The 26897-nt window shown below is 42.5% G+C and overlaps 1 protein-coding gene across 2 annotated transcripts; it reads right to left on the bottom strand.

Moving 5' to 3' along the window:
* Positions 1 to 1103: 1103 nt before the first annotated feature.
* On the bottom strand, positions 1104 to 26869 carry ift27 (intraflagellar transport 27 homolog (Chlamydomonas)). Of its 2 annotated transcripts, XM_063062830.1 has the most exons (8): positions 26559 to 26869; positions 18521 to 18600; positions 13297 to 13356; positions 11875 to 11934; positions 4403 to 4520; positions 4123 to 4170; positions 3649 to 3758; positions 1104 to 1731 (listed from the first exon to the last, which is right to left on the bottom strand). In XM_063062830.1, the coding sequence occupies exons 1-8, from the start codon at positions 26590 to 26592 to the stop codon at positions 1633 to 1635; spliced, it is 609 nt and encodes a 202-aa protein (XP_062918900.1). In that variant the 5' UTR covers positions 26593 to 26869; the 3' UTR covers positions 1104 to 1632. The 2 variants fall into 2 exon arrangements, with proteins under 2 accessions (XP_062918900.1, XP_062918901.1); XM_063062831.1 differs by lacking the exon at positions 4123 to 4170 and having other exon boundaries at positions 26559 to 26866.
* Between the last annotated feature and the right edge of the window lie 28 nt (positions 26870 to 26897).

Here is a 26897-nt window from a genome sequence, read left to right as displayed (position 1 = left end):
CTCGGCAGATCAGGAGAGAGAAAAGGGGGTTCACATCTGAGGTTTTAAACCATAGGATATGAAAAAATTGGTAGTATTTAAGGTAAAATATCCTACAACATTATCTTGAGGAAGAGTCAAAGAAAGATATTTCCTTCAACCCACACGAAACAACTTCAATGGCTACGAATCAAAATGTCCTCAGATTGGAACAAGCTTTCTCATTCCTAAAAGCAAATCATTTCAAAAAAAAAAGTTTTATCCAGTCAAATGTTGCAAAACCAATTATTCTTTTTAAAAATACATCACAAAAGTAACCTTGGACCAGGGATTTTAAACCAATAGCATGGCTCTGTCTCATGAAGACAGATCTTTCCAGTCAGGGTAATGGAAAGCAGAAAGCATTGTCTGCTATCCAGAATGTTTGCATTGGGCAATGGAATGCTGGGTGGAAAAACAGACACACGTATCTTAATCCCAACTTCACTGCGTGAACTGATGCAGTTTTCAGTGGCCTTTCCTGATCCTTTATATATAGCAACTGGTCTTGACACAGTGGCTCTTGGTGCTTCTTTCAGGCATCGCCTGATTGGCCTGTTGTATACAGGTATGTGTGAGTGTGAAAGCGGGAGACATAAACAGGCAGACAGATGTGTAGAGTAAGAGAGATGGAGTTCACATCAGGAACAGGATGCACTACAGGTGCACGTTCCTTTATCCGAAATTCCAAAATCCAAAAAGCTCCGAAAACCAAACTTTTATTTTCGCCAACAGTTGACGTCACTCAGGTGTGACGCGGCAGCACTAGCAGAGGCCGCCAGACATCAGTTGTGGCTCAGCGCTCGTACTGGTTACACGTGCATTTGCTGTTCGCTGATATTTTGTGTTCACTGTTGACTTTGTGTTTAATTTCACTGTGAAAGTGTCAAAAAAAGCTGCAGATACCCCTATGGGTAACAATGAGAAAAAGAGAAGGAAGCATCTATCATTATCAATAACGCAGAAAGTGGGAGTTATTGCAGAAGCTTGATCGTAGTGTGTCTGTGCGGCGTCTTACTGAAAAAAAAGTGTCAGAAGTACCACCATATATGATTTAAATAAACAGAAAGACAAGTTACTGAAGCTTTATAGTGACAGTGACGTCCTACATTTATTCCAATAAGTCATTTACCATGTGTTTGATTCGGTTCATTTGAAGCTGTATATTTTTATGTTTCATTGAATGTTTTTGTTAGAAATAAATTTTTTTCTTGTCATTATTCCCTAAACAATACAGTATAAGAACTATTTACATAGCATTTTCATTGTATTAGGCATTATAAGTAATCTAGAGATGATTTAAAGTATACGGGAGGATGTGCGTAGGTTTGGTGCACCGCTGGGTCCTAAAGTCCACCGCACTGAGCCAGGTTAAATAAGGGACTTGAGCACACGTGTTTTTGGTATGGTGGTCTGAAATCCGACAAATTCTGAATTCCGAAATGCACCTGGCCCCAAGGGTTTCGGATAGAGGATTGTGGACCTGTACTGTGAAACAGGGTGTGAGAGATAGGGGGTGGGTAAGAGCCAGACAGGGTGCCATTTTGCAGGGGAGTCAGTTGATCAGGAAGTAGTCATTCTACTGGGCAGAAAGAGACAGCAACAAGGGCTGCCTCACACAATAGATCGGATGTGTTCCAGCTTCTCCTCGTACATACGATGGAATGCTTTGGCCAGGCTCAAGAATGGAGCGTTGCAGTTCTCCATCTCTTTCTGGAAAAAAAAGAGTGAAAGATGCTCAAAGGCAAAATGCAACTTCAAAAATCATCCCCAACTCTTCCGTTTACACCAACATGTAACATTCCCAGCTAATCTCTGGAAAGAGCTTTAAGGTTACTTGCTGTCACTCGCCTTTCTCTCCTTGAAAACATCATTATTTTGTCAAGCAACACACATCAAAGTTGCTGGTGAACGCAGCAGGCCAAGCAGCATCTATAGGAAGAGGCGCACTCGACGTTTCAGGCCGAGACCCTTCGTCAGGACTAACTGAAGGAAGAGTGAGTAAGGGATTTGAAAGCTGGAGGGGGAGAGGGAGATGCAAAATGATAGGAGAAGACAGGAGGGGGAGGGATAGAGCCGAGAGCTGGACAAGTGATAGGCAAAAGGGGATACGAGAGGATCATGGGACAGGAGGTCCGGGAAGAAAGACGGGGGGGGGGTGACCCAGAGGATGGGCAAGAGGTATATTCAGAGGGACAGAGGGAGAAAAAGGAGAGTGAGAGAAAGAATGTGTGCATAAAAATGAGTAACAGATGGGGTACGAGGGGGAGGTGGGGCCTAGCGGAAGTTAGAGAAGTCAATGTTCATGCCATCAGGTTGGAGGCTACCCAGACGGAATATAAGGTGTTGTTCCTCCAACCTGAGTGTGGCTTCATCTTTACAGTAGAGGAGGCCGTGGATAGACATGTCAGAATGGGAATGGGATGTGGAATTAAAATGTGTGGCCACTGGGAGATCCTGCTTTCTCTGGCGGACAGAGCGTAGATGTTCAGCAAAGTGGTCTCCCAGTCTGCGTCGGGTCTCACCAATATATAAAAGGCCACATCGGGAGCACCGGACGCAGTATATCACCCCAGTCGACTCACAGGTGAAGTGATGCCTCACCTGGAAGGATTGTTTGGGGCCCTGAATGGTGGTAAAGGAGGAAGTGTAAGGGCATGTGTAGCACTTGTTCCGCTTACACGGATAAGTGCCAGGAGGGAGATCAGTGGGGAGGGATGGGGGGGACGAATGGACAAGGGAGTTGTGTAGGGAGCGATCCCTGCGGAATGCAGAGAGAGGGGGGGAGGGAAAGATGTGCTTAGTGTCTTCACTTTGTGCACCCTTCCACACAGTTAAGCAGTTTCTCCTCCAGCTCATGCACGGGAGCATCAGCAGCAGCTGCACGCTCATGCGGTAAAGCAGAGTAAAGTTGCCGGCTGGGTTAAGGTAATGAGTACAAACATTCACTGAGAATGACTGCAGCTCCCTTAACAGCCTGGACAGAACAGTTCAGCTCACTAGCTGGAAACTAATGCAGCTGCCCTCTCTAACCAATCCAAATTACCTTGTTCAACAGCATTCAAATGAGAGCTTTTCAACTAGTCTGCTGTCATCTCACTCAACATATGTCAATCCTTGCTCTGAATTCCCACTTTCACTTCCTACCTCAGAAGCCAAGGACTCAAGTCACTCATCAGAATCAAAAGTTTAGGTTAATATCTCCAGCCTGGTACTGATAAAAGCTAATTATCCATTAGAAAATCCAAATAACCCATTAAACCAAGGGTTAACATAAAAGATGTTCTGAAGACAAGATTACCTCCTGTGTTCTGAATCATAATTATCCCCAAATCAATATTATTTAAATCAACATCATTAAAGTTAATTATTCCTTCAATACCATCATTGCTGCTTGTTGGAACTTGCAATATGCAAAATAGCTACCACCTTTTCTAATTTACAGTACTGTCCACACCTCACAAGTAACTAGTTGCTACTAAAGTTATTTACAAGAGATAATGAAAGATGACCCAAGGCCTCGTTATAAGTCTCAGCCTGACCTGCTCCAACCCGGGTCCCAGCAAATAACTCCCTGGGGAGAAAGGGGACAGAAGAGGGAAACAGAGTGGCATTGTTCCCTGTACTTACTGCAGAGGTCTCAAAGTATTCCAGACCCTGGCTGGCTGCCCATTCCTGCGCCTGTGCGTACTCCACCATTCGCCTGCTTGCTAAATCCATCTTGTTGCCCACAAGCACTCCTGTAAATCAATAAAACAATCAACGTGACTATGGTACCAGATTTACAGCGAAACACTTCCCCTTAATTACACACAAATTCCTACGTTCCCAGAGCTCTTATCAGTATGAACTTGGAAATTTTGAAAATATTGTAGTCTTTGACTTGTAAATCATGCACAAGTACAAGTTGTGGGGAGATTTGGCATAGTGATAACCGTCTCTGGATCAGTAATCCAGAGACCCAGTTATACGCTGGGGACATGAGTTCAAATCCCACCATGGCAGATGGCGAATTTGAATTCAATAAAAAAAATCTGATTACCCTGAAACCATGTTGATTATCGTAAAAACCCACCTTTAGGAGAGGAATTCTGTTGTCCTTACCTGGTCTGGCCGATATGTAACTCCAGACCCACAGCAATGTGATTGACTCTTAAAAAAAAATAGGGATGGGCAATAAATGCCAGCATAGCTGGCGACGTCCACATCATATAAGTGAATAAATTCTTTTAACGTACATCATATTTTTAAGGTAACTTTTTTTTATTCTTTCTTACTTCTCTTCTAATATTTGTATATCTGCACACTTGTAATGCTACTGTGAGACTGTAATTTCCTTTTGGATCAATAAAGTATTTATCTGTCTCGCTATAAACACACTGACCTGGTAGCTGGCCGTTGGGAGCCTGAGCCCGGGCCCTTTCCAGCCACTTTGTACAGCTGTTGAAGGATGCTGCATTGGTGATGTCATACACGAGGCAGATGACCCCTGCAAACTCCCACTGATTAAATTAAGCAAATACAGAGCAACTTAAAATTCACATTCTTTCTTCATTAATGGATTTAAACACTGCAACTTTATTTATGGACGGCACAGTGGCACAGTTAATAGAAGCACTGCCTCACAGCACCACAGACCTGGATTCAATCCCAACCCCTGGTGCAGTCTATACAGAGATTCTCTCTCCCTTTGACCCTGTGCTTTCCACCCACATCCAGTCTGAATCACCCCTGCTGTGCGGGTGAGTGGTAGAATCTCAGAGGAGTTGATGAGACTACTGGGGAGAAAGCAAGGATGTAATGTATAAAAGCAAGGGTGTAACACTGAGGCTTTATAAGCACTGGCGAGGCCTCATTTAGAGTATTGTGAGCAGTTTTGGGCCCCTTATCTAAGAAAGGATGTGCTGACATTGGAGAGGGTTTATAGGAGGTTTACAAAAATTACTCTGGGATTGAAGGGCTTGTCATATGAGGAGCGTTTAAGGGCTATGAGCTTGTACTCATTGGAATTCAGAGGAACGAGGGGTGACCTCATTGACACCTATTGGATGTTGAAAGGCCTTGATAGAATGGATGTGGAGAGAATGTTTCCTATGGTGGGGCAGTCTAAGACCAGAGGACACAGCCTCAGAATAGAGGGGCATCCTTTTAGAACAGAGATGAGGAGGAATTTTTTTTCACCAGAGAGTAGTGAACCTATGGAATTCATTGCCACAGGCAGCTGTGGAGGCCATGTCATTGGCTATATTTAAGGGAGTTGATTGATTATTGAGTAGTCAGGGCACAAAGGGATACGGGAAGATGATAGGAAATTGGGGCTGAGAGGGAAAATGCATCAGAAATAGCAGAACAGATTACATGGGCCAAATGGCCTAATTCTGCTCCTGTATCTTATGGTATTATCAAAGATAGCATCATTAGATGGAGTTAGTATAAGTGGGTGCTTGGTGGTCAGTATAGTTGATGTGCTGTCTCTGTCTCTTTGTGAGTACGATGATAGCACTGTGGAAGTGTTTAAATGTGAATGACTGCGGTGATTAAAGGTCACTGTCCACTGCCTTCATGAGGATAATATGCCCATATCCAGTGAATGAGTAAAACAAGAATATCTATCAAATTACACACAGTGGCCACTTTATTAGATATCCCTGTACATCAGCCAACCATGTGGCAGCAAATCAATGCAGACATGGTCAAGAAGTTCATTTGTTGTTCAGACCAAACATCAGAATGGGGAAGAAATGTCATCTAAGTGACTTTGACTGTGGAATGATTGTTGGTGCCAGACAGGGTGGTTTGAGTATCTCAGAAACTGCTGATTACTTATTACGGCTTCCCTCCCCTTTCTTTTCAGTCCCGATGAAGAGTCGCAGCCCAAAACATACATTGTTTATTCCCTGCCATAGATGCTTTTAACTGCTCATGCATTTTTTTTTTTTTTGCATTTCTCTTTATTGGCATTTGGTGCAAAAATGAATTCTGATGTCATGGCTCCACTTTATTGCAGCTCCCTGACTTTGCTATTTTGGTGCAGACTAGTTTTTGTTTAAAGTGATTTTTATGAGAATTCAGCAGCTTTGCTTATTGATTCCCTCATCACCATGGAGGTGTTGTGCTGTTGTTTTGTCTGGATTGTTTAGATCTCAAGTTGAGCGCTCTGCTGGGGTTTCCCTGGGGTCACCATACTGTCTTTTCTTCTGGAAGTTGCCTATCTGATGTGAATACTGCACTGAAATGGAGCCTACGGCTATCCAGTGCAGACTGCAGTTTTATACACCATATGACCATAAGATAGAGGAGCAGATAAGGCCATTTGGTCCATTGAGTCTGCTCTGTCATTTCATCATGACTGATCCAATTTTCCTCCAAGCCTAAATCTCCTGCCTTCTCCCCATATCTGTTCATGCCCTGACCAATCAAGAATCTATTAACCTCTGCCTTAAATATACATAAAGACTTGGCCTTCACAGCTGCCTGTGGCAAAGAAATCCACAAATACACCATCCTCTGCCGAAAGAAATTTATCCACATCTCCGTTCAAAAAGGATGCCCCTCTATTCTGAGGCTCTGGTCTTCAACTGTCCCACCACAGGAAACATCCTCTCCACATCCACTCCATCATGGCCTTTCCCCATTTGATAGGTTTCAATGAGGTCACCACTCATTCTTCTGAATTCTAGTGAATACAGGCCCAGAACAATCAGATGCTCTTCATGTGACAAGCCATTCAATCCGGGAATCATTTTCATGAACCTCCTTTGAACCCTCTCTAGTTTCAGCACATCCTTTCTAAGATAAAGGACCCACAACCACTCAAAATACTCCAAATGAGGCATCAATAGTGCTTTATAAAGTATCGACATTGTCTCCTTGCTTTTATATTCTAGTTGTCTTGAAATGAATGCTAATATTGTATTTGCATTCCTCACCACAGACTCAATCTGCAAATTATCCTTTTGGGGATCCTGCACAAGGACTCCCAAGTCCCCTTGCACCTCAGATTTTGCACTTTCTCTCCATTTATAAAATAGTCAACCCTTTCATTTCCTCTATCAAAGTACATGACCATTCATTTCTCGACATTGTATTCCATCTGCCACTTCTTTGCCGATTCTCCTAATCTGTTTTAAGGCCCTCAAAACTGCCTGCCCCCCCCCCCAGCTATCTTCTGTAAACTTTGCAACAAAGCCATCAATTCCATCACGCAAATCATTGATATATAATTTAAGAAGAATCGGTCTCAACACAGGCCCCTACGGAACACCACTAGTCACCGGCAGCCAGTTAGCAAAGGCTCCCTATATTCCCACTCTTTGCCTCCTGCCAATCAGCTACTGCTTTATCCATGCTAGAATCTTTCCTCTAATATAGTGGGCTCATTTTTTTTTTAAACCAACAAAGCAACGCCATCCCCTGTCCAGATAGCCGATCCCCTAGTGGGCTAAACCTTGAGCAGCTCTAAAAAGCCATTCTGTAAACACTCTAGAAATTCTCCCTTCTGGAATCCTACACCAGCCTGATTTTCCCCAGCTACCTGCATATTGAAGTCCCTCATGACTAATGTAACATTGCCCTTTGAGCAGCATCTTCTATCTCCTGTTGTGATTTGTAGGCCACATCCCCATACACTACTGTTTGGGGATCTGTATACAATTCCCATCGGGTTCTTTTTACCCTTGCATTTCCTCGGCTCTATCCACAACAATTGAAACACCTTCCAACCCTATGTCACCTCTTTTTAAATATTTGATTTCAATGTTTATCAACAGAGTGATGCAGCCCTGTGCCTTTCTGCCTATCCTACCGATACAATGTATTGCCTTGGACATTAAGCTCCCAGCTACAATCTTCTTTCAGCCATGACTCCATGATGCCTACAACATCATACTTACCAATCTACAACTGTGCTGCAAGTTCACCTACCTTATTCCATTTACTGTGCACATTCAGATACAACACCTACAGTCCTGTATTCACCCTTTTTGATTTTGGTGCACCATGTTCAACCTTTTGATTCCAGACTTGGTCTGAGGTCTTACCAACATCTGCCTCCACAACCTCTCCACTAATTGTTCCAGCAGTCTGGTACCCATCCCCCTGCAACTCTAGTTTAAACCCCATCATGCAGCATTAACAAACTTCCCACCAGGAAACTAGTTCCCCTCCAGTTCAGGTGCAAACCATCCTTTCTGTACAGGTCCCACCTTCCCTGGAAGACAGACCAATGATCCAAAAATCTTATGACCCCCCCCCCACACCATCTTCTTAGCCAAATATTAAACTGTATAATCTTCCTAGTAGTAGCCTCACTAGCACGAGGCATAGGTAGCAATCCCAAAAATCACAACCCTGGAGGGTTCACTTAGCACCCAACTCCCTGAACTCCCTACGCAAAATCTCGTCACGCATCCTACCCATATCATTGGTACCTACATGGACCACGACTTCTGCCTGTTCACCCTCCCACTTAAGAATGCTGAGGACTCGATCCAAGATATCCTGGACCCTAGCATCTGGGAGGTAACATACCATCCAGGAATCTCATTCTCACCCATAGAACCTCCTGTCTGTTCCCTAACAGATCCCCTCCCATCACAGCATGCTTCTTCCTCCTCCTTCCCATCAGTCACATAGGCAGTGGTCATGCCAGAGACCCGGCCACTGAGACTTTCCACTGTTAGCTCATCTCCCCTGACAGTATCCAAAGTGGTATACTTACTGTTGAGAGGGATGGCCAGAGGGGTATTCTGCATTGACGCCTTAACCTCTTTTCCCTTCCTGTCACCCAGTTTCCTATGTCCTGCGCCTTGGGTATAACTACCTCTCTATATGTCCTATCACCCCTTCAGCCTCCCAAATGATCCAGAGTTCAGTTCCAGCTCCAAATCCTTAATGCCATTTGCTAGAAGCTGCAGCTGGATGCATCTCTCAGTTATAGTGGTCAGGGACACTGGAGGCCTCCCTGCCTTCCCACATCCTGCAAGAGGAGCACTGCACTACCCTGTCATAGCTACCTAGCTGAACAGATATAAAGAGAAGAGAAAAGAAACTTGAGACTTGCTTTCTCTGAGCAAAGCCTCCCTCTGCTGAAGCCTGAAGATCACCACTCTGAATACATCCACTCCGATGATGGCCACTGTGCTTGCCCCAGCCTTCTCATAATTTGCTCTTACTAATTAATCCCAAACGCCGAATGGCCACTGGTCAAAGCTCTATAACGCTGCTGCGAACCGCTCCTGCTTTTTATCCTCAGGCGTCATAATTATACCGCATGGAAACAGGCCTCTTTGGCCCAACTGGTCCAAACCAAGATGTCCTATCCAAGTCAGTCCCATTTGCCAATGTTTGACTCATAACCCTTATAAATCTTTCCAGTCTCTCTATCTGCCCAGTGTCTTTTAAAATGTCATTCTTATACCTGACTCAACCACTTCTTCCGGCAGCTGATTGCATCTAGATACCATCCTTTGTGTCAAAAAAAAAAAAATTGCCCCTCAAGTTCCTCCTATATGTTTCTTCAGCACCATAAGACATGGTCACCACTGACATGGTCGGCCGAAGGCCTGATACTAAGCAGTATAACTCTATGACTCTATCTGATTTGGAGTCATCAAGTTATACCACATGGAAACCGGCCCTTCGGCTGACCATGTCTAATGGTCTTGAAGAAAGATCTAGGAGGAACTTGAGGGGCGACATTTCCAGCTCAAAGGATGATATCCATGAGGAATCAGCTGCCAGAAGAAGTGGTTGAGGCAAGTATAATAACAACATGTAAAAGACACTAGACAGGTACAGACACTGGAAAGTCTTATAAGGTTATGGTGAAAAATGGGATTAACTTGGATGGGACATCCTGGTTTGCATGGACCAGTTGGGCGGAAGAGACTGTTTTCATGTGGTATAACCTTTTTGACTGTAAAACTGCACTCTGCCGTGGATAGCCTTAGGCTCCATTTCAGTGCAATACTCAAATCAGATAGTCAACTTCCAGAACAAAAGACAACACAGTGACCCCAGGGAAACCAATTCAGCAGAGCTCTCAACCAGAGATCTAAACAATGCAGACAAAACATCACAATATCTCCACATGATGATGACGGAATCAAGAAAGCAAGTTTGCTGAATTCTTGTAAAAATCGCTTTAGAGACTAGACTGCACCAAAATAGCAAAGTCAAAAGAAACACAATAAAGTGGAGTCTTCACATCAGAAATTCATTTTGCACCCAATGCCAATAAAGAGAAATGCAAAAAAAAAGCATGAGCAAGTAAAAGCATCTAAAGAGGGGAATAAACAGTCGATGTTTCGGCCTAGGACCCTTCATCAGGACTGGAAAGGAAGGGGGCAGTAGCCAGATTAAGTAGGTGGGGGGGGGAGGGGAAGGAGTACAAACTGGCAAGTGATAGGTGATATACACAAAATGCTAGAACTCAGCAGGTCAGGCAGTATCTCTGAAAACAAATAAACAGTTGATGTTTCGGATTAAGACCCTTCTTCAGATCTCGACCCAAAATATCCAACTGTTTATTCATTTCCATAGATGGTGCCTGACCTGCTGAGCTCCCCCAACGGTTTGTGTGTGTGTTGCTCTGGATCTCCAGCATCGGCAGAACCTCTTGTGTGTAAGCGATAGGTGAGAGCAGGTGAGGGGGAGTTGGGTGGGTGGGGATGAAGTAAGAAGCAGGGAGGTGATAGGTAGGTGGGGGGAAAGGCTGAAGAAAAAGGAATTTAATAGGAGAAGACAGTGGACCTCGAAAGAAAGGAAGGGAGGACGGGAACTGGAAAGTAGTAATGGGCAGGTGAGGGGAAAAGGTGAGAGGGTAATCAGAATGATGAATGGAAAAATAGAGGAGGGTCGGGGGTCGTAATTAAAAGTTAGAAAAATCAATGCTCATGCAATCACGTTGGAGACTATGCCAACGGAGTATAAGGAATTGCTTCTCCAACCTGAGTATGAAAAGATGCCATGGACAGATATGTCAGAATGGAAATGAGAAGTCAAGCTGAAATCAGTAGCTACCGGGAGATTCCTTCCTCTTCAGCCCTTTACCTCTTCCACCTACTACCTCTCCTTTCCCACCCATCCATCCATCTTCCCCCTCACCTGGTCTCACCTATTACCTCTTCCACCTATCCCTTCTCCTCTCCCACCCACCCACCTTCCCCCTCATCTGGTCTCACTCATCATCTGCCAGCTTGTACTCCTCCCCTCCCCCATCTTCTTATTCAGGTTTCTGCCCCCTTCCTTTCCAGTCCTGATGAAACATTGATTGTTTATTCATTCCAATAGATACTGCCTGACTTGCTGAATCCCTCCAGCATTTTGTGTGTGTTGCTCAAGATTTCCATCCTTTGAAGAATCCCATGACTACGTCAGGCAGTTAAGAATCAACCCATTTACACTGGACAATCAAAGACGTATGCGCCGGGAAAAAGGTTGGCACTCGCACTCATTCAATTGCCAGTTACCTGGCACAGCCAAAGTAGTATATAACGAGGAGAGTCAGCACAGAAATTTTTTAAAAACTACAGATGATGGAAATCTGACATAAAAACAGAATCCTGGGAACATTCAGCAGGTCAGGCAGCACCAATGGAATGAAAAACAGAGTGAACATTTCAGGTTGAAGACTCCTCTTCATTTTCTTTTTCCCGACAGATGCTGCCTGATCTACTGAGTGTTTCCTGCATTTTGTGTCGTTATCTAAATGAAAGCTCTGATCCATAGTCAATGTACTGCTTCAGAGTGAAGTTGGAAGTAGCCTAATGGTAAATGACCCCGCCTCATGCCCCATCTGGAACAAGTAGCACAAGTGCTCCGTTGAGAGTTAAATCCACTAATTGATCACCATACTTGACTTTCCACCATGTCGTAGAAGATCTCTTTCCCTGAAGAGTCAAATAGGAAAAGCTCCTGGGAACAGAAATACAAGAATAAAATAAATCAATATCCAATCACAGATAGCCACACTAAATAGAAGTAAATTATTTTTTAAACTGCATATATGCTGGACATATTTTTAAAGATTAGCTTTATTTATCGCATGTACAGTACTCTGCAAAAGTCAGGTATATATATATCTAGGGTACCTAAGACTTTTGCACAGTACTGTAGCAATTTTATGTGTTGCACTGTACTGCTACCACAAAAAAAAACAAATTTAATGACATACGTGAGTGATAATCAACCCGATTCTGATCTGGGTCTCTATTGTGGACTGAGAGTGGAAAGGGGTCAAGGAGTGAGGAATCGTGGCTGGAAAAAGAGGAAAGGAGAGGGGAGGGGATGGAAAGCATCAGAGAGACATTCTGTAATGATCAGTAAACCAATTATTTGGAATCAAACGACTTTGTCTGTTGTCTCAGGACTGGATGTGTCCGCCCCAGCACTCCTTCTCTACCTCCTGTTCCACACCCCTCCCGGGGCGCTCCACCCTCGTCATTTCCAACATCCTTTGCTCCCGCCAGGCTTACTAGCTCACTCCCTGCTCCACGTTGAAGAGTACAGGATTGTGCAAAAGTCTTAGGGACCCTGGGGGAGAGGGTGTATGTGTATGTGTGTCTAAGACTTTTGCACAGTGAAATGCAGTGTTTGTGTCAACAACCAACACAGTTCAAGTATTCTGCTGGGGGCAAACTGCAAGTGTCATCATGCTTCTGGAACCCACAAAGCATGCCCACACAATTTACAAACCCCAACCCATACGTCCTTGGAATGTGGGAGGAAATTTACAAGGACACGGGGAGAATGTACTCCTTACAGACAGTGATGGTAATTAAACCCCAATTGTGATCAGTGGTGCAGTAAAGCATTACACTAACCGCCACACCACCCTGCCACCCTTAAAGCAAAATCTAAAAAGGAGTTTGTACATTCTCCCCATGGGTTTCCTCCCACAGTCCAAAGATGTACCGGTTGGTAGGTTAACTGATCTTTGTAAATTGTCCCATGATTAAGCTAGGCAGTGCAGCTTGAAAGACCAGAAGAGCCTATTCCGTGTTGTGTGTGTGTGTGTGTGTGTGTGTGTGTATGTGTATGTGTATGAGTATGTGATAGATAGATAGAATGAAACAAAAGATAATCATAGTAGAACAAGCAGCATCTGTGGAACGAGAAACAGAGTTTCAGAAGGGTCGCAAATCCAAAACATTGATTGTTTCTCTTTCCACAAATACTGCCTGACTTCCTAAGTTTTGCCACATTTTCTGTTCTTGTACTCAACAAAAGCAGTTGTACATTTCAGATAGAATGGTCGCCTGTTTCTTAAATACTCACCACACTGTCTGAAGTTTCTGGGATAGAGACTGGATTTACAAAGACATCCACTCCAGTTGTCTAAACAGAAAAAGGGCTGTTAGCACATCCACACTTCAATTTCTGTGCCATTCTGTAACCTCACTAACTAGACTTCAATAATTCAGTCACTTTTACAAAATTCAAACCCAAATAAATTACTAGAAGGTGTATCCACAATCAGAATGACGATGACTTAGTCAACTAGAGGTCAGGAGTAAGGATCCAGAGACCAGAATTCAAATCCCTCCACGGCAACTGTGGAACTTAAATTCCGTTAATAATCTGCAATTTAAAAAGCGAATTAATCTTAGTCATGACATTGCCTGGAAGGAGTTTGTTCATTCTCCCTTTGACCACTTGGTTTTTCCCCTGGGTGCTCCAGTTTCCTCCCACAGTCCAAATACATACCGGTTGGTAGGTTAATTGGTCATTGTTGTTATCCTGTGATTAGGCGAGGGTTAAAAATCAGGGGATTGCTGAGCAGCGCAGCTCAAAGGCCCAGAAGAGCCTATTCCATTAGATAGACAAGATAGATTAGATAACCAAAATGTCATAATGCATGTCAGAAAATCTCCCATCATCACCCAATCTGGCCAACAATGCCTCTCCAAAACAGCCAATGTACTTGACTCTTAAATGGTCTGGGAAGTCACTTAGTTTAGTCTTGTCAACGACAGCAAGAAGAATAAATACATGAATAAAAGAAGTATGAAACCGAGAGAAGTCAGCAATGGAATCCAGTAGTTATACTGAAATATTGCATCCCAACAGTATGCTCTTTCTCTAGACTGTAACCTGGATACATCATCCATGCTGTGTACTGGCAGCTGAGTAAGGATCAACGAGGGAGTCGTTGTCGCATCTCACCAACTTTTGGAAAAGTTACAAAGTTCCTAGAAGACCTGTACAATATAATTTTCCCATATCTTCAATGGCCTTATTGGTAAAAATCTATAAATCTCAATCATAAAGTTCTAAATTGACAAGGAAAGTATCCACAACCCATTGACAGGGAAAATCTAAGACTTCTGCTACCTTGTGGATGAAAATATTCACCTGATTTCCTCCTAAAAGCCTGGCTTGATTTTAAGACTTGTAACACGGAGCAGCAGTCAACCAAAACACAACAGAAGCCTGCTCGAGCATGCAGTGAGTTAATGGCTGATGTTCTGACATAACTCCATTTTCCACCAAAATTTTTTTTAACAGTCTAAAACACATGGATTGCAAGTTTAAATTACCAGTGAGCTCCTGATGCCCTTTTGAGGTGAAGAATTCTAAACAGTTACCATTCATTGGAAGAAGGTGGCGCCAGCGAACAACACAACAGTTTACGTAAGTACTTCTTTTTCTTTCAAATATGATTCTGCTTCTATCGGAACCTGTGATTTACATTTTGATGGTGTGTTTGACCCCTTTGTGCAATTTGGCACTTGGTCTCTGAGGGAGTTCAGCGAGGTTTTGAGCAGAGTGTGCAGCCTCCAGGCCAAGATGGGACGTGATTAAAGCGTAAAGCAAGATTGATTCTGCCGGAGTCTTGGGTCTTGGGCAAGGTTTAATCAAGCAACACACACAAAATGCTGGAGGAACCCAGCAGGCCAGCATTTTGCGTGTGTTGCTTGGACTTCCAGCGTCTGCAGATTTTCTCATGTTCAAGGTTTAATCAATGTGATTTGTGGATTGGACTCTATAGTTCATGTTATGATGTGTTTCTGGTTTCTGGTTACTCCTTTTGTTATTGCTATTTTGTGTAATTTTGATCGAGACAGATTGGCTCTGCAGCTTACAGTCAATGAACAACACCGCGCTAAACTGAACTGAACTACACTGATGTTTTATCTTCTGTGTTTTTCAGTTAGTTTTTGCTGTTTGCATGATTTATTCTTTTTTTAAACACGTTGGGTGTTTGATATTTTCTTTGTACAGGTTCCATGATGTTTCTTTGTTTTGTGACTGTCTGTGGGAAGATGAATCTCAGGGTTGTATATTGCATACATCAGATAGTAAATGTACTTTGAATCTTGAACTCTGAACTCTCTGTGAAGGAATTTCAAATCTCAATGCTAACATGACCAATCCCTCATCATGAGTCTATCCTCCCTAGTTTTAGGAAACATCTTTCTGGCATACTCTAAAGTCCTCTCAGAAATCTCAGCACATACTATCCTCCTTCTGAAGTTTAAAGGATCCTGCTCAATCCCTCCTTGCAACCCAACATAATGCAACCTGCCCACACAAAGTAATATTTTAATCCTAACATCAGGTTATTTTTCCATTATTAAGGTTCCTGTCAAGATGGTTCCACCCAAAGTGAAACTACCTCAGAGCTGAGTTCACTCATTTTTGTTTCATTAAAACTTAAATTTGGGGAATCATCTGGAAAATCAGTAACTTTAAGTAATTTATAAACACAAGAAAGACTGCAGATGCTGTAAATCCAAAGCAACACACACACACTAAAATGCTGGAGGAACTCAGCATCTATGGAAATGAATAAACAGTCAACGTTTCGGGCCGAGACCCTTCTTCAGGACTGGAAAGGGCAGTGAACTTCTTTGAGGACACCGAGCAAAAGTGAATGGTAAAAACTCAGCACTAACGAGGATACACCCTGACGCTTCTCATTACAAGACTGATACAAATGAACACAAGCCTTCCCTTAATTTCCGTTTTGAGACTTATGGCTTCTTTCAACCAGTAAGAATAGCCTAGAGTTTCTGCCTTCACCGCTCCACCCCATCTCCAGTCGACAAGTAATGGTATAAATTTTCCTGTGCCAGTTTGACTCTAGATTCCTCTTGTCTGACTCAGCCTGCTTTATGATAGATGAATATTGCTTTTTCACAGAACACAAAATCAGCCTTCCTGTGGACTCAGTCCAATACATCACTGGCACATCCCTCCCTACCACCCGTAGATAGTATCTGCATCACTGAAGATTCCACTATTCAGGCCTTGCCTCCTTCTCACAGCTGCCAAAGGGCAGCGGGTTCTGAAGCCAGAATCTCCACACCGCAAGGTTCAAGAACAGCTACTTCAATCAACTGGCACAACCCTAATCACTACAGTTTAGCAACACTATGACAACTTTGCACTAAAGTGGACTTGTGTATTTTTTTGTTATAGTTATGTTTATTTATTTTTGTTTATACAGCGGAGAACAGACCCTTGGTGCCCAGCAATGCACCTACACTAGCTTAATCACAGGACAATCTACAGTGATCAATTAACTTACTAACCAGTATATCTTTGGACTGTGAGAGGAAACCGGAGTACCCAGAGGTAACCCACACGGTTCATGGGGAGAACATACAAATGCCATACAGACAGTGCCGGAATTGAACTCCGACCTCTGGAACACCCTGAGCTGTAATAGCGTCACACTAACTGCTGTGCTACCAATGTGTTCTTTCATGTAAAAATTGTTTAATTTATGTTTTTCTTATGAATGCTACTTGTATCATGCTGCTGCACATGCATACGTGTACTTGAGCCTCTGACAATAAACTTGACTTTGACTTGTTATTGCACCACCTCCATGCTTTGCATTAAAACCTCTCTAAGCAAATGGGGAGGGTAACAGCTTCTCCAGGCAAGTTTCTACCCTCTTGTAGCTCCACTCAGCATCTTTCTGAGACAACAGGCTGGATGTGCTTCTTGCGCAGGGGGAGCAATTAAGCCACCTCGCAAATGTCCTCATTGCCTAAAAAATTAGATTCTTGCAAATTCACAATTAACAATGCCCTAAGGCTGCTCAAGTCTTTACCCTGAAAAGCAAAAATCTGCAGACTATGAAACTCCGAAATATAAACAGAATATGGTGTACTCAGTAGGTGAGGAACTCTGTGGACGGAATTTTCCCCACAGGTGTTGCGTGACCCACTGAGTATTTTTTTAGTATTTTCTGTTTCTCATTTTAAATATTTATCAATACCATCTTAAAACCACACCCAACCAAGCTTTGGCAACATGCACTAAACAAGTGTTGGTGTCAAATTTCTTTCCAAGTTCATTCCTATCTTGCACCAAGCCCTGTTTACCCATCAGACCAATGCTTGCTATCCTACATGGAAATTACTAGAATCCTGTTATAAAATCCCTCTGTTATCAACTTTACAGGACTGAGGTACCCACATATCTCCACTTCTGCCTATATGCACATTCCCAATTTTTATGGCTCCACCCTTAGCCATCTTCAGCCTAAATTCTAAAATGTCTACCCAAAAACTATGCCTCTCACTTTTTCCTTAAGCTCCCAAATACCCTGACAAAACCTCTGCCTGCTTGTTCCAGTATCTTTCTCAATGTCAAATGGCCCAGAAGTCCCTTCACTTTACTACAAGGCACTACTGGTTTTAAAAAGAGTTATTCTCAGCATCACTGGCAATACTGTATCTCCCAGTTAAGTCAAGTTTATTGTCAATTCACTATGTATATGTATACCGCCAAATGAAATGTTTCTATAGACAAGGGTGTAAAGCACAGTAGTACACATAACACATACATACACACACACACATATATATGTGGATTTGTAATTCCTGCTTTCCTAAGTTATTGTGTGTTTTTATATATATATATATATATATATATATATATATGTGTGTGTGTGTATATGTATATATATGTGTGTGTGTATGTATATATCTATATATATATATGTGTGTGTGTGTATATACACACATATATATATATAAAAACACAATAACTTAGGAAAGCAGGAATTACAAATCCACATAGATTATGCATAGATAAACAAAGTAAAGTGCATAAATTAAATATAGTAGGGTACAGTACAAATTATCCAGTGACACTTCAAATGCGATGTGGCAGGGAGTTGAGAAGCCTAATGGCCTGAGGGAAGAAAATGTTTCCCATCGTGACCGTACTCGTCTTTATGCATCGGAGTCTCCTTCCTGATGGTAAAATGTCAAAGAGGACGCTGGATGGATGGATACCTGTTTGATTATTGTCTCTTACCTTAGTTACTTCCAGGACACAAAAGGGGTCATCGGAGACAGAATTGAATAGTATTGAGGTACAGGGTCAGCCATGATCAAACTGAATGGGAGAGCAGACTTGAAGGGCTGAATATCCTGGTCTTGCTTCCACTTTTCTTGATTTTCTATCTTACTACTGCTATAAATTCACAAACATTATGTCTGGACATTTTTAAGACTGAAGCACAGATCAACTGACCTACCATGGTATAATTTTTCAGAAAATGGGCACTTTCACTGCGAAATACTTGCATCAATGCACTCTTCCCAACAGTGGAGTCACCTAAAAGACAGAGTTAAATGACAACATTAAAATCACCATCGGCACACAGTTTTAGTGAAATTTGGCATAAAAACAGAAAATTCTGGAAATATGCAGCAAGTCATACAGCATCCATGGAGAAAAAGTGTTAACAACTCATGGCCGGAATCTGTCATCAGTACCCTTGACAAAAGGTCCTGGATCGGAACCATTAACTATTGATTGATGCTGCCTGACCTGAATGTTTCCAGGATTTACATCACGTGTAGTTCTTTGTTAACGAGATTGCAGAAACTACAACCTGGATTAACAAACAATCTGCCTGATGAGCTCAACAAATTGGGATTATCTGTGGGAGATGGGAAGGAATTGTTGGCATTTTGGGTGGAAATCCAGACTTTTTTTTTAAGACTTTACTTAAATATGATCAAAGTGTGACTGGACTAGTAATCCTGAAATTTCTGCAAACATCCCTTTGCCGGCACCATCAAGGACCAGAGAAAGGTCAGCAATAGCCAGAGAGTGGTGATCTATGGAATTCGTTGCCACGGGCGGCTGTGGAGGCCAAGTCATTCGGTATATTTAAGGCAGAGGTTGATAGGTTCTAGATCAGTCAGGGAACAAAGGGATACGGGAGACGGCGGGAGATTGAGGCTGAGAGGGAAAATGGATCAGCCATGATGAAATGGTGGAGCAGTCTTGATGGGCCAAATGGCCTAATTCAGCTCCTATATCTTATGGTCTAATATCATGAAGGATCCCACACACCTTGCTCATGGACTGTCTTTCCCACTCTCATCAGGGAAGAAGCTGCACAGAATCAACAGCAGGACCACTAGACTCAAAAAGCAGTTACATCCCCCAAGAAGTCAGGCTCATCAACACCTCTGCCCATTAAAGCTCAAACTAAATTTATTATCAAAGTACATAAACAACCTTGAGATTCCTTACCACCACTACAAACACAACTCCTAGTGTCACTTTACATACACACATACAATCAATGTATATAAGAGTTACTTGTACATTGGGTTTTATAGAATTGCTTTTATATTTACATTTGTGTTCTTTATGCTTATTGTATTTTTTATGCTGAATCAGATCCAGAGTAACAATATTTTGTTCTCCTTTATCCTTGAGTGCTGAAGAACGACAATAAGCAATCTTGAATCTTGAAATCTGAAGGAGCTGGACCTTCCTCTCAGCAGTTTCCTACATGCACCATCACTACACAACAATCTGCTACAGGATCTTAGCTTCTGTCAATTACAAAATAATCCTCTCACAAAGGAGGACAGGTAACAGCTATGAACAGCTGAGAAAATCTCTGACAACTGGTACAGCTATATTCCAAGGCAAATCCAGCTGATAACAATTTTGAATGCTTCTTGACATTTAGAAAGTCAAAACCTACAAATAAAATTAAACGTTGCACATATATTTTAAAATAAATCCAATAAAAGATAATAAAGATAACTTCTGCAACAATTGGCAGTTTAACACAGGGAAAGCTCTTGAAGCAATGATCAGGAACAGAATTAGGAGTCACTCGGGCAAGCAATTAAGAGAAAGCCAGAATGGATGTGTTAAAGGCAAACTATATCTAACCAAATTTACAGAGATTACTGAAGTGAAGAGAATTGAGGCATTATCTTTTACATAATATATACAGACTTCCAAAAGGCTTTGGCTGAAGTGCCTCATAATATCAAGAATATTGCTATCAAGAATAAACATTATATAATAATAGGGGCTATAGTGGCATGGATAGAAAATTGGCTAACCAAAAATAACAATGGAAAGTAATGATGGAAAATTTTCTGACTGAAGATCACAGGATATAGGAGCAGAATTAGGCCATTTGGCCCATCGAGACTGCTCCACCATTTCATCATGCCGGATCCATTTCCCTCGCAGCCCCAATCTCCTGCCTTCTCCTACTATCCCTTCATGCCCTGACTAATCAAGAATCTATCAACCTCTGCCGTAAATATACCCAATGACTTGGCCTCCACAGCCACCTGTGGCAACCAATTCCACAAATTCACCACTCTCTGGCTAAAGAAATTCCTCCTCATCTCCATTCTGAATGGACGTCCCTCGATTCTGAGGCTGCGTCCTATAGTCTTAGACTCCCCCACCACAGGAAACATCCTCTTCACATCCACTCAATCAAGGCCTTTCAATGCTTGATAGGTTTCAATGAGATTTCCTCCTCATTCTTCTGAATTCCAGTGAGTACAGCCCCTGGGCCATCAAATGCTCTGAATGTGATACGTCTTTCAATCCCAGAATCATTTTTGTGAACTTCCTTTGAGCCCTATCCAATGCCAGCACATCCTTTTTTAGATAAGGGGCCCAAAACTGTTCACAATACTCCAAGTGAGGCCTCACCAGTGCCTTATAAAGTCTCAACATTACATCCTTGCTTTGATATCTTAGTCCTCTCGAAATGAATGCTAACATTACATTTGGCTTCCTCAGATATCCCACCCTGCAAAAACTCATTTCAGGGAGGTAGCACCCTGCCCCCCCCCCACAACCCCATACTCACCCCACCCCCCCCTTGACCTCCAAGGGTGTATGTAATAATTTGTTTAGTGATTTTGTCTAATATGTAAACCGTTGGGTATATGCAGAAAATGATACTAAAATATGTACTTACATTATAATATATTATCATGTTTATTCTATTACAACTTATGCAAGTCTACAGGGAGTTTGGCCTCATCACGTTGGACATCAATAGCATAGCTCCTTGGCAGCTAGCCAGCTAGTTTAAATCCGGGGTCCCCAACCTCTCTTGCACCACAGACCGGTTAAATATTGACAATATTCTTGCAGACCGGCTGACCCCGGGTGGGGGGGAGGGTCATATTGTTTCCTCGCGGCCCTGTAGTAGTTGGGGACCACTCTTAGCATGAAGAGAGACCAATCAGGATGCTCGCTCTCCCTCTCAAAAAAAAAATCAATTTCCGGGATATTGTATATAATTTCCGGGCGTCAGGGAACCACTTTCGATATGCGAGAGACTCCCAGAACTTCCGGGAGAGGTGGGATGTCTGCTTCCTCACCACAGGCTCAACCTGAAAATTAACCTTTAGGGAATCCTGCATGAGGACTCCCAAGTCCCTTTGCACCTCAGATTTTTTAATTTTCTCTCCACTTAGAAAAATAGTCTACGCTTTTATTTCAAAGTTCAAAGTATATTTATATTAATGTAGGTATACATTATACAACCTTGAAATTTGTCTCCTTTCAGGCAGCCACAAAACAAGGTAACCCCAAATGAACCCATTAAAAAAAGCTATATACCCAATGGACAGAGAGAAAGGAAAAAAAAATTGTGCAAACAATGAAAGTAAGCAAAAAGCATTTAGAACTGAGGTTTTACAAAAGACATGAAGCCAGGCATCACTGCAGCCGAAGTAGGCCACAGCCTCAGTTCAGCGCATTGCTGAGTAAACATCACGGAGTAGAAAGCAGAACAGGCCCGTCCCTCACCTCTGGTCCTGACATCCTGACCTGGTGCTTAAATCGTCCAAATATCAGGGCGTCCCTCACTCTCAGACAGCTCTAAGGCCTGGACCCTGCCACCACAATTCAGCTCCTACCCAACCTTTCCAATTCGATCGGACATCAGGACTTCCCTCACTCCCATCTCCCTTTGCCTCTGTCATGCCTCGCCTTTGCCTCTCTTATTTAATAAGGTGTTTCGTTGATTTTCATTGTTTTGTATTTTGCCACTGGTAAGTAGTCACTAGGCATCAGCAATGCCATCTTAAACACTTCCCGACACTGTATTCGATCTGCCACTTTGCCCATTCTTCTAACCTGTCCAAGCCCTTCAGTAGCCTCAGAAGGGAAGCGTGCAGCTGGAATTTCTCAGGTTTGTTACTAAGACTGCTTTTTAAAAAAAAAACATATTAATTATTTGGTCTTTGCTGTACAAGACACAGCTTCCAACTCTGCAGATGATACACAGCTTTGAGATATAGCAATTTGTAATAAACTTCAAAAATATAAACACACGAGTGGTGAACACAGCAAGTAGATAGCAAACAGAAGTTTATGCTGAGAAATGCAAAAGGTTGCATTTTGAGATGATGAATTAGAACAATACAAATTTGAGTAGAAATCTAAAAGAAAAAGGAAGATCTGGAGGCACATGTAAACAGTTGGTTGAAAATAGTGAAGCAGATTGAAAAAGTGGTTGAATGAAGTACAAGGATCCTGGGAATTATAATTAGAGACAAAAGTGCGATGAATCTATATAATAAACTACACCTAAAGTATTACATCAATTTCCAGGCCCTACATTTAGCAAATATTTAAAAGCTTTAAACAGAATGTAAAAGAGATTTACTAAAACTATTCCAGGATGAGGGTCTTGTTAATATGCATAGACAGGCGAAACTGTGATGTTTTTCCTTAGAATGAGATAATCTAATTTTTTAAAAAAGGTAAACAAATCCCAGTGGCAGAAGGGTCAAAAACCAGGTTACAAAGTAAAGAAGGAGACTGACAGGAAACAAAACTCAATGTGAAGTAAAACTCTTTATGAAATGAATATTTAGGGCCAGGATTGCACTAACAAGCATAATAGAGGAGGCAGATTCAATTGCAGGGTTCAAAAGCGGTTTGGAGAAGTAGCAAGGCTATGGAAGAAGACAGGGGAAGTGGGAACATCAGGATTACTCTAAAGTGTGAAAATCGTTAAAAATCCTATTTTTTTAAATATGTATTGCTATAGTCCTTTTGATTTTGTGAGTTTATTCTTGATGATAAGACACTATTTTTCTTATTTTAAATATTATATTCTCTCATTCTACGCAGAACCATCACAGCTCTCCAGACTATACATACGAGGGGTGATTGATAAGTTTGTGGCCCAGGGTAGAAGGAGTCAATTTTAGAAAACCTCACACATTTATTTTTCAACATAGTCCCCTCCTACATTTACACACTTAGTCCAGCGGTCGTGGAGCATATGGATCCCTTCTTTGTAGAAGTCGGCATCTTGGACCTCCAGAAAGTGGTCCACAGCAGGGGTGATTGATAAGTTCGTGGCCTAAGGTAGAAGGAGATGACTGATACAGCTTTGAGTGATCATGCAGAAAGTTTGAAGTTAATAACTCATCTTCTACCTTAGGTAGAAGGCCACAAACTTATCAATCACCCCTTGTATTACTAAGGAAGGAACATCGACTCAGACCATGAGAGGCTTGCGTCGGGCATTTTCATGCCTTACAAGGCACAGATTGGAAGTCTGTGTGGGGCGCCATTTCTCACACAGGCACTAGAGCAATGTGTGGTTAAGTGCCTTGCTGAAGGACACAAACACAGTGGCACAGCTGAGGCTCGAACCAGCGACCTTCAGATCACTAGATGAATGCCTTAACCACTCGGCCACGTGCCCAACACAAAGTCATTCATATCTGGAATCAGTTTGGTAGGCAAAAAAAAAGACAGCAAATACAGGGCTGATGTGATAATATTCAAGCAAGGTAAAGGCAGACAAAAGCATTCAATGGTCAAAAAAACATTCACATCACATGCTCTGTCCAAAACCTTAACCATTTTAACAAGAAAGGTTCAAGGTTAAAATTCACATACAAATAAGCATTGAGATAATTAAAGCAACACACATTAAAGTTGCTGGTGAACGCAGCAGGCCAGGCAGCATCTCTAGGAAGAGGTACAGTCGACGTTTCAGGCCGAGACCCTTCGTCAGGACTAACTGAAGGAAGAATGAGTAAGAGATTTGAAAGTTGGAGGGGGAGGGGGAGATCCAAAATGATAGGAAAAGATAGGAGGGGGAAGGATGGAGCCAAGAGCTGGACAGGTGATTGGATAGCGAGTCTGAGTCAAAATGTGGTCGAAAAGTTGAAGAGCCGAAGAAATTTCAGATGGGGAGCAGTGAGAGATGGTTTCACTAAACTCCCGTCGAAGAGAGGATCTAAACTTCTTCTGTGTAGGCATCACCGGAAGAGGCTTCACAGTAGTGAATTTAAAAACGCAAACAACAGGAATTCTGCAGATGCTGGAAATTCAAGCAACACACATCAAAGTTGCTGGTGAACGCAGCAGGCCAGGCAGCATCTCTAGGAAGAGGTACAGTCGACATTTCAGGCCGAGACCCTTCGTCAGGACTAACTGAAGGAAGAGTAAGAGATTTGAATTATGCAACTTATATCTATTAATCAGAGAATGAAAATAAATAGTGCAATAATCTATTTGCGAATTTCCACTAATCACTCCATCACCCAAGAAAACCCATATCATCCAAGACATCCCTTTTCTCACTACCACCTTCAAGTACAGAAGCCTGAAGATACTCACTCAACATTTTACAAACAGCTTCTACCATCAGATTTCTGAATCCAAATACACTATTCTTTTTTATCAATACTTGATTTATATATATTTCTTAGTGTAATTTATAGTTGTTTTAATATGTATTGCATTGTACTGCTGCCACAAAACAGTGCAAAAGGAACAATCCTGAGTGGTAGCTACACTGCCAGAGGTGTAGTACTAAGGAAACACATAGGGTGGAGGGAACCTACAGTAAATGGAGAATCTACAATAAAAGCAGAAGAAATTGCAAATACTCAGCAGGTCAGGCAGCATCTGTGGGAAGACAATTAACATTACAGGTTGAAGATCCTTTATCAGTGATAGGAAGGAGACAAGAGAAGTTGCACTGATGGAAATGCTATCAATGGAACAAAAAGCTACTCTGGCTTCTGTTCCAGAATCCTCTCTGATGTGGCTTGGTCCCACTGCAACCAATGGTTCCATTTTATATCAGAGAATGTACACAGTATACAACCCGAAATTCTTATTCTCCGCAGACATCTACGAAACAGAAGAAAAAGCACGTATTCAGCATGGAATAACAGCCAATGGGAGTTTGAAGTGGAAAAGTAAAGGTGACTTCACCCAGGTCGAGCAGAGAGCAAAAAAACAAAGTTTTGTAGCTGATTTTTCGGAGTTTGAACAGGAGCTTGTATATAACTGTCATCAGGGCTACGTTAGTCATGGTGGATTTTCAATATGCAGATAGATTTGGAAAATCAAGTTGATGCTGGATCCCAAGACAGAGAATTTGTGGAATGCCTCTAAGATGGCTTTTTGGAGCAGCTACTGAGCCCACATGGGAACCAGCAATTCTGGACTGGCTACAATTAGGTAGCCTAAGGTAAAGGAACCCTTGGTCACAATAATGATTCCATTTACCCTGCAGTTTGAGAGGGAGAAGCTAAAGTTAGATGTATCAGTACTACAGTGGAGAAAAGGGAATTACAGAGGCATGAGAGAGGAGGAGTTATATACTTGAGGAGGAGTTGTAGAAAGGATCTCCTGTGGACATGAGTTGAGAGTTGAAGAGGACAAGAGTAGAGGGTTGAAGAGGACAAGAGTAGAGGGTTGAACAGGACAAGAGTAGAGGGTTGAACAGGACAAGAGTAGAGGGTTGAAGAGGACAAGAGTAGGGAGTTGAAGGGCAAAAGTTTAGGGGTAACATGAGGGGGAAATTCTTTACTCAGAGAGTGGTAGCTGTGTGGAACAAGCTTCCAGCAGAAGTGGTTGAAGCAGGTTCGATATTCTCATTTAAAGTTAAATTGGATAGCTATATGGACAGGAAAGGAATGGAGGGTTATGGGCTGAGAGCAGGTCAGTGAGACGAGGTGAGAGTAAGAGTTCGGCACGGACTAGAAGGGCCGAGATGGTCTGCTTCCGTGCTGTAATTGTTACATGGTAAAAATCCCAAAGAATGAACGACAGGAAAACGTTAGAACCCCAGAGTATCACTAAAGCATTCGATGGGTCTGCCACTATCACGTCTGACAGACCCTGCTGTGTGTGGCTTCAGGAGGTGGTCAGCTGTGAGGCACCTGGGTGTGTCTTGGTAAGGCTGGAGGCGCCACACAAAGGCAGCTCCTCCTCCTCCTGCCAGGTTTTTTTACTCGACTTACCAGCCAGAAGGCATTTGGCCCTCAGTTTCACCATGGTTGGTTCTGGAAACGGACTATTGGTCTGGCTCCTGATCCTCCATGGAATTTAAACTGGAGGTGGGCTTAAGAAGGAGATTTTTGAAGAAGAAAAGCTGCCTTAAAATTAGTGACTAACAGCTCATTAATCCGTTGATTAGTTCAATACAAGACTAATTCAGTAAATTCGTGTTACTACTGATCAGTAACCCGCTCTCCGAACCCTCACACCGCTTCAGGCCTTCACTGCGGCCTCCTTGGTTACCGCTCCCCAGCAACGCATCTCACCGCCGCTAGACCGCCGTCTTCCTCCTTTCATTGGCC

This window comes from Mobula hypostoma, chromosome 11 (genome assembly GCF_963921235.1).
Source record: "Mobula hypostoma chromosome 11, sMobHyp1.1, whole genome shotgun sequence".
Lineage (NCBI taxonomy): Eukaryota > Metazoa > Chordata > Chondrichthyes > Myliobatiformes > Myliobatidae > Mobula > Mobula hypostoma.
Note: the sequence above shows the minus strand (reverse complement) of the source record. Positions and strands in the feature narration are given on the sequence as shown.

Coding starts and splice junctions, on each gene's coding strand:
- ift27 (XM_063062830.1), bottom strand. CDS start 26,592: ATGGTGAAACTGAGGGCCAAATGCCTTCTGGCTG. Junction 18,601..26,558: donor GGCCAAATGCCTTCTGGCTG/GTAAGTCGAGTA, acceptor TCTGTCTTTTAG/GTGACTCCACTGTTGGGAAG. Junction 13,357..18,520: donor TTCTGAAAAATTATACCATG/GTAGGTCAGTTG, acceptor TTTTCTGTTTAG/ACAACTGGAGTGGATGTCTT.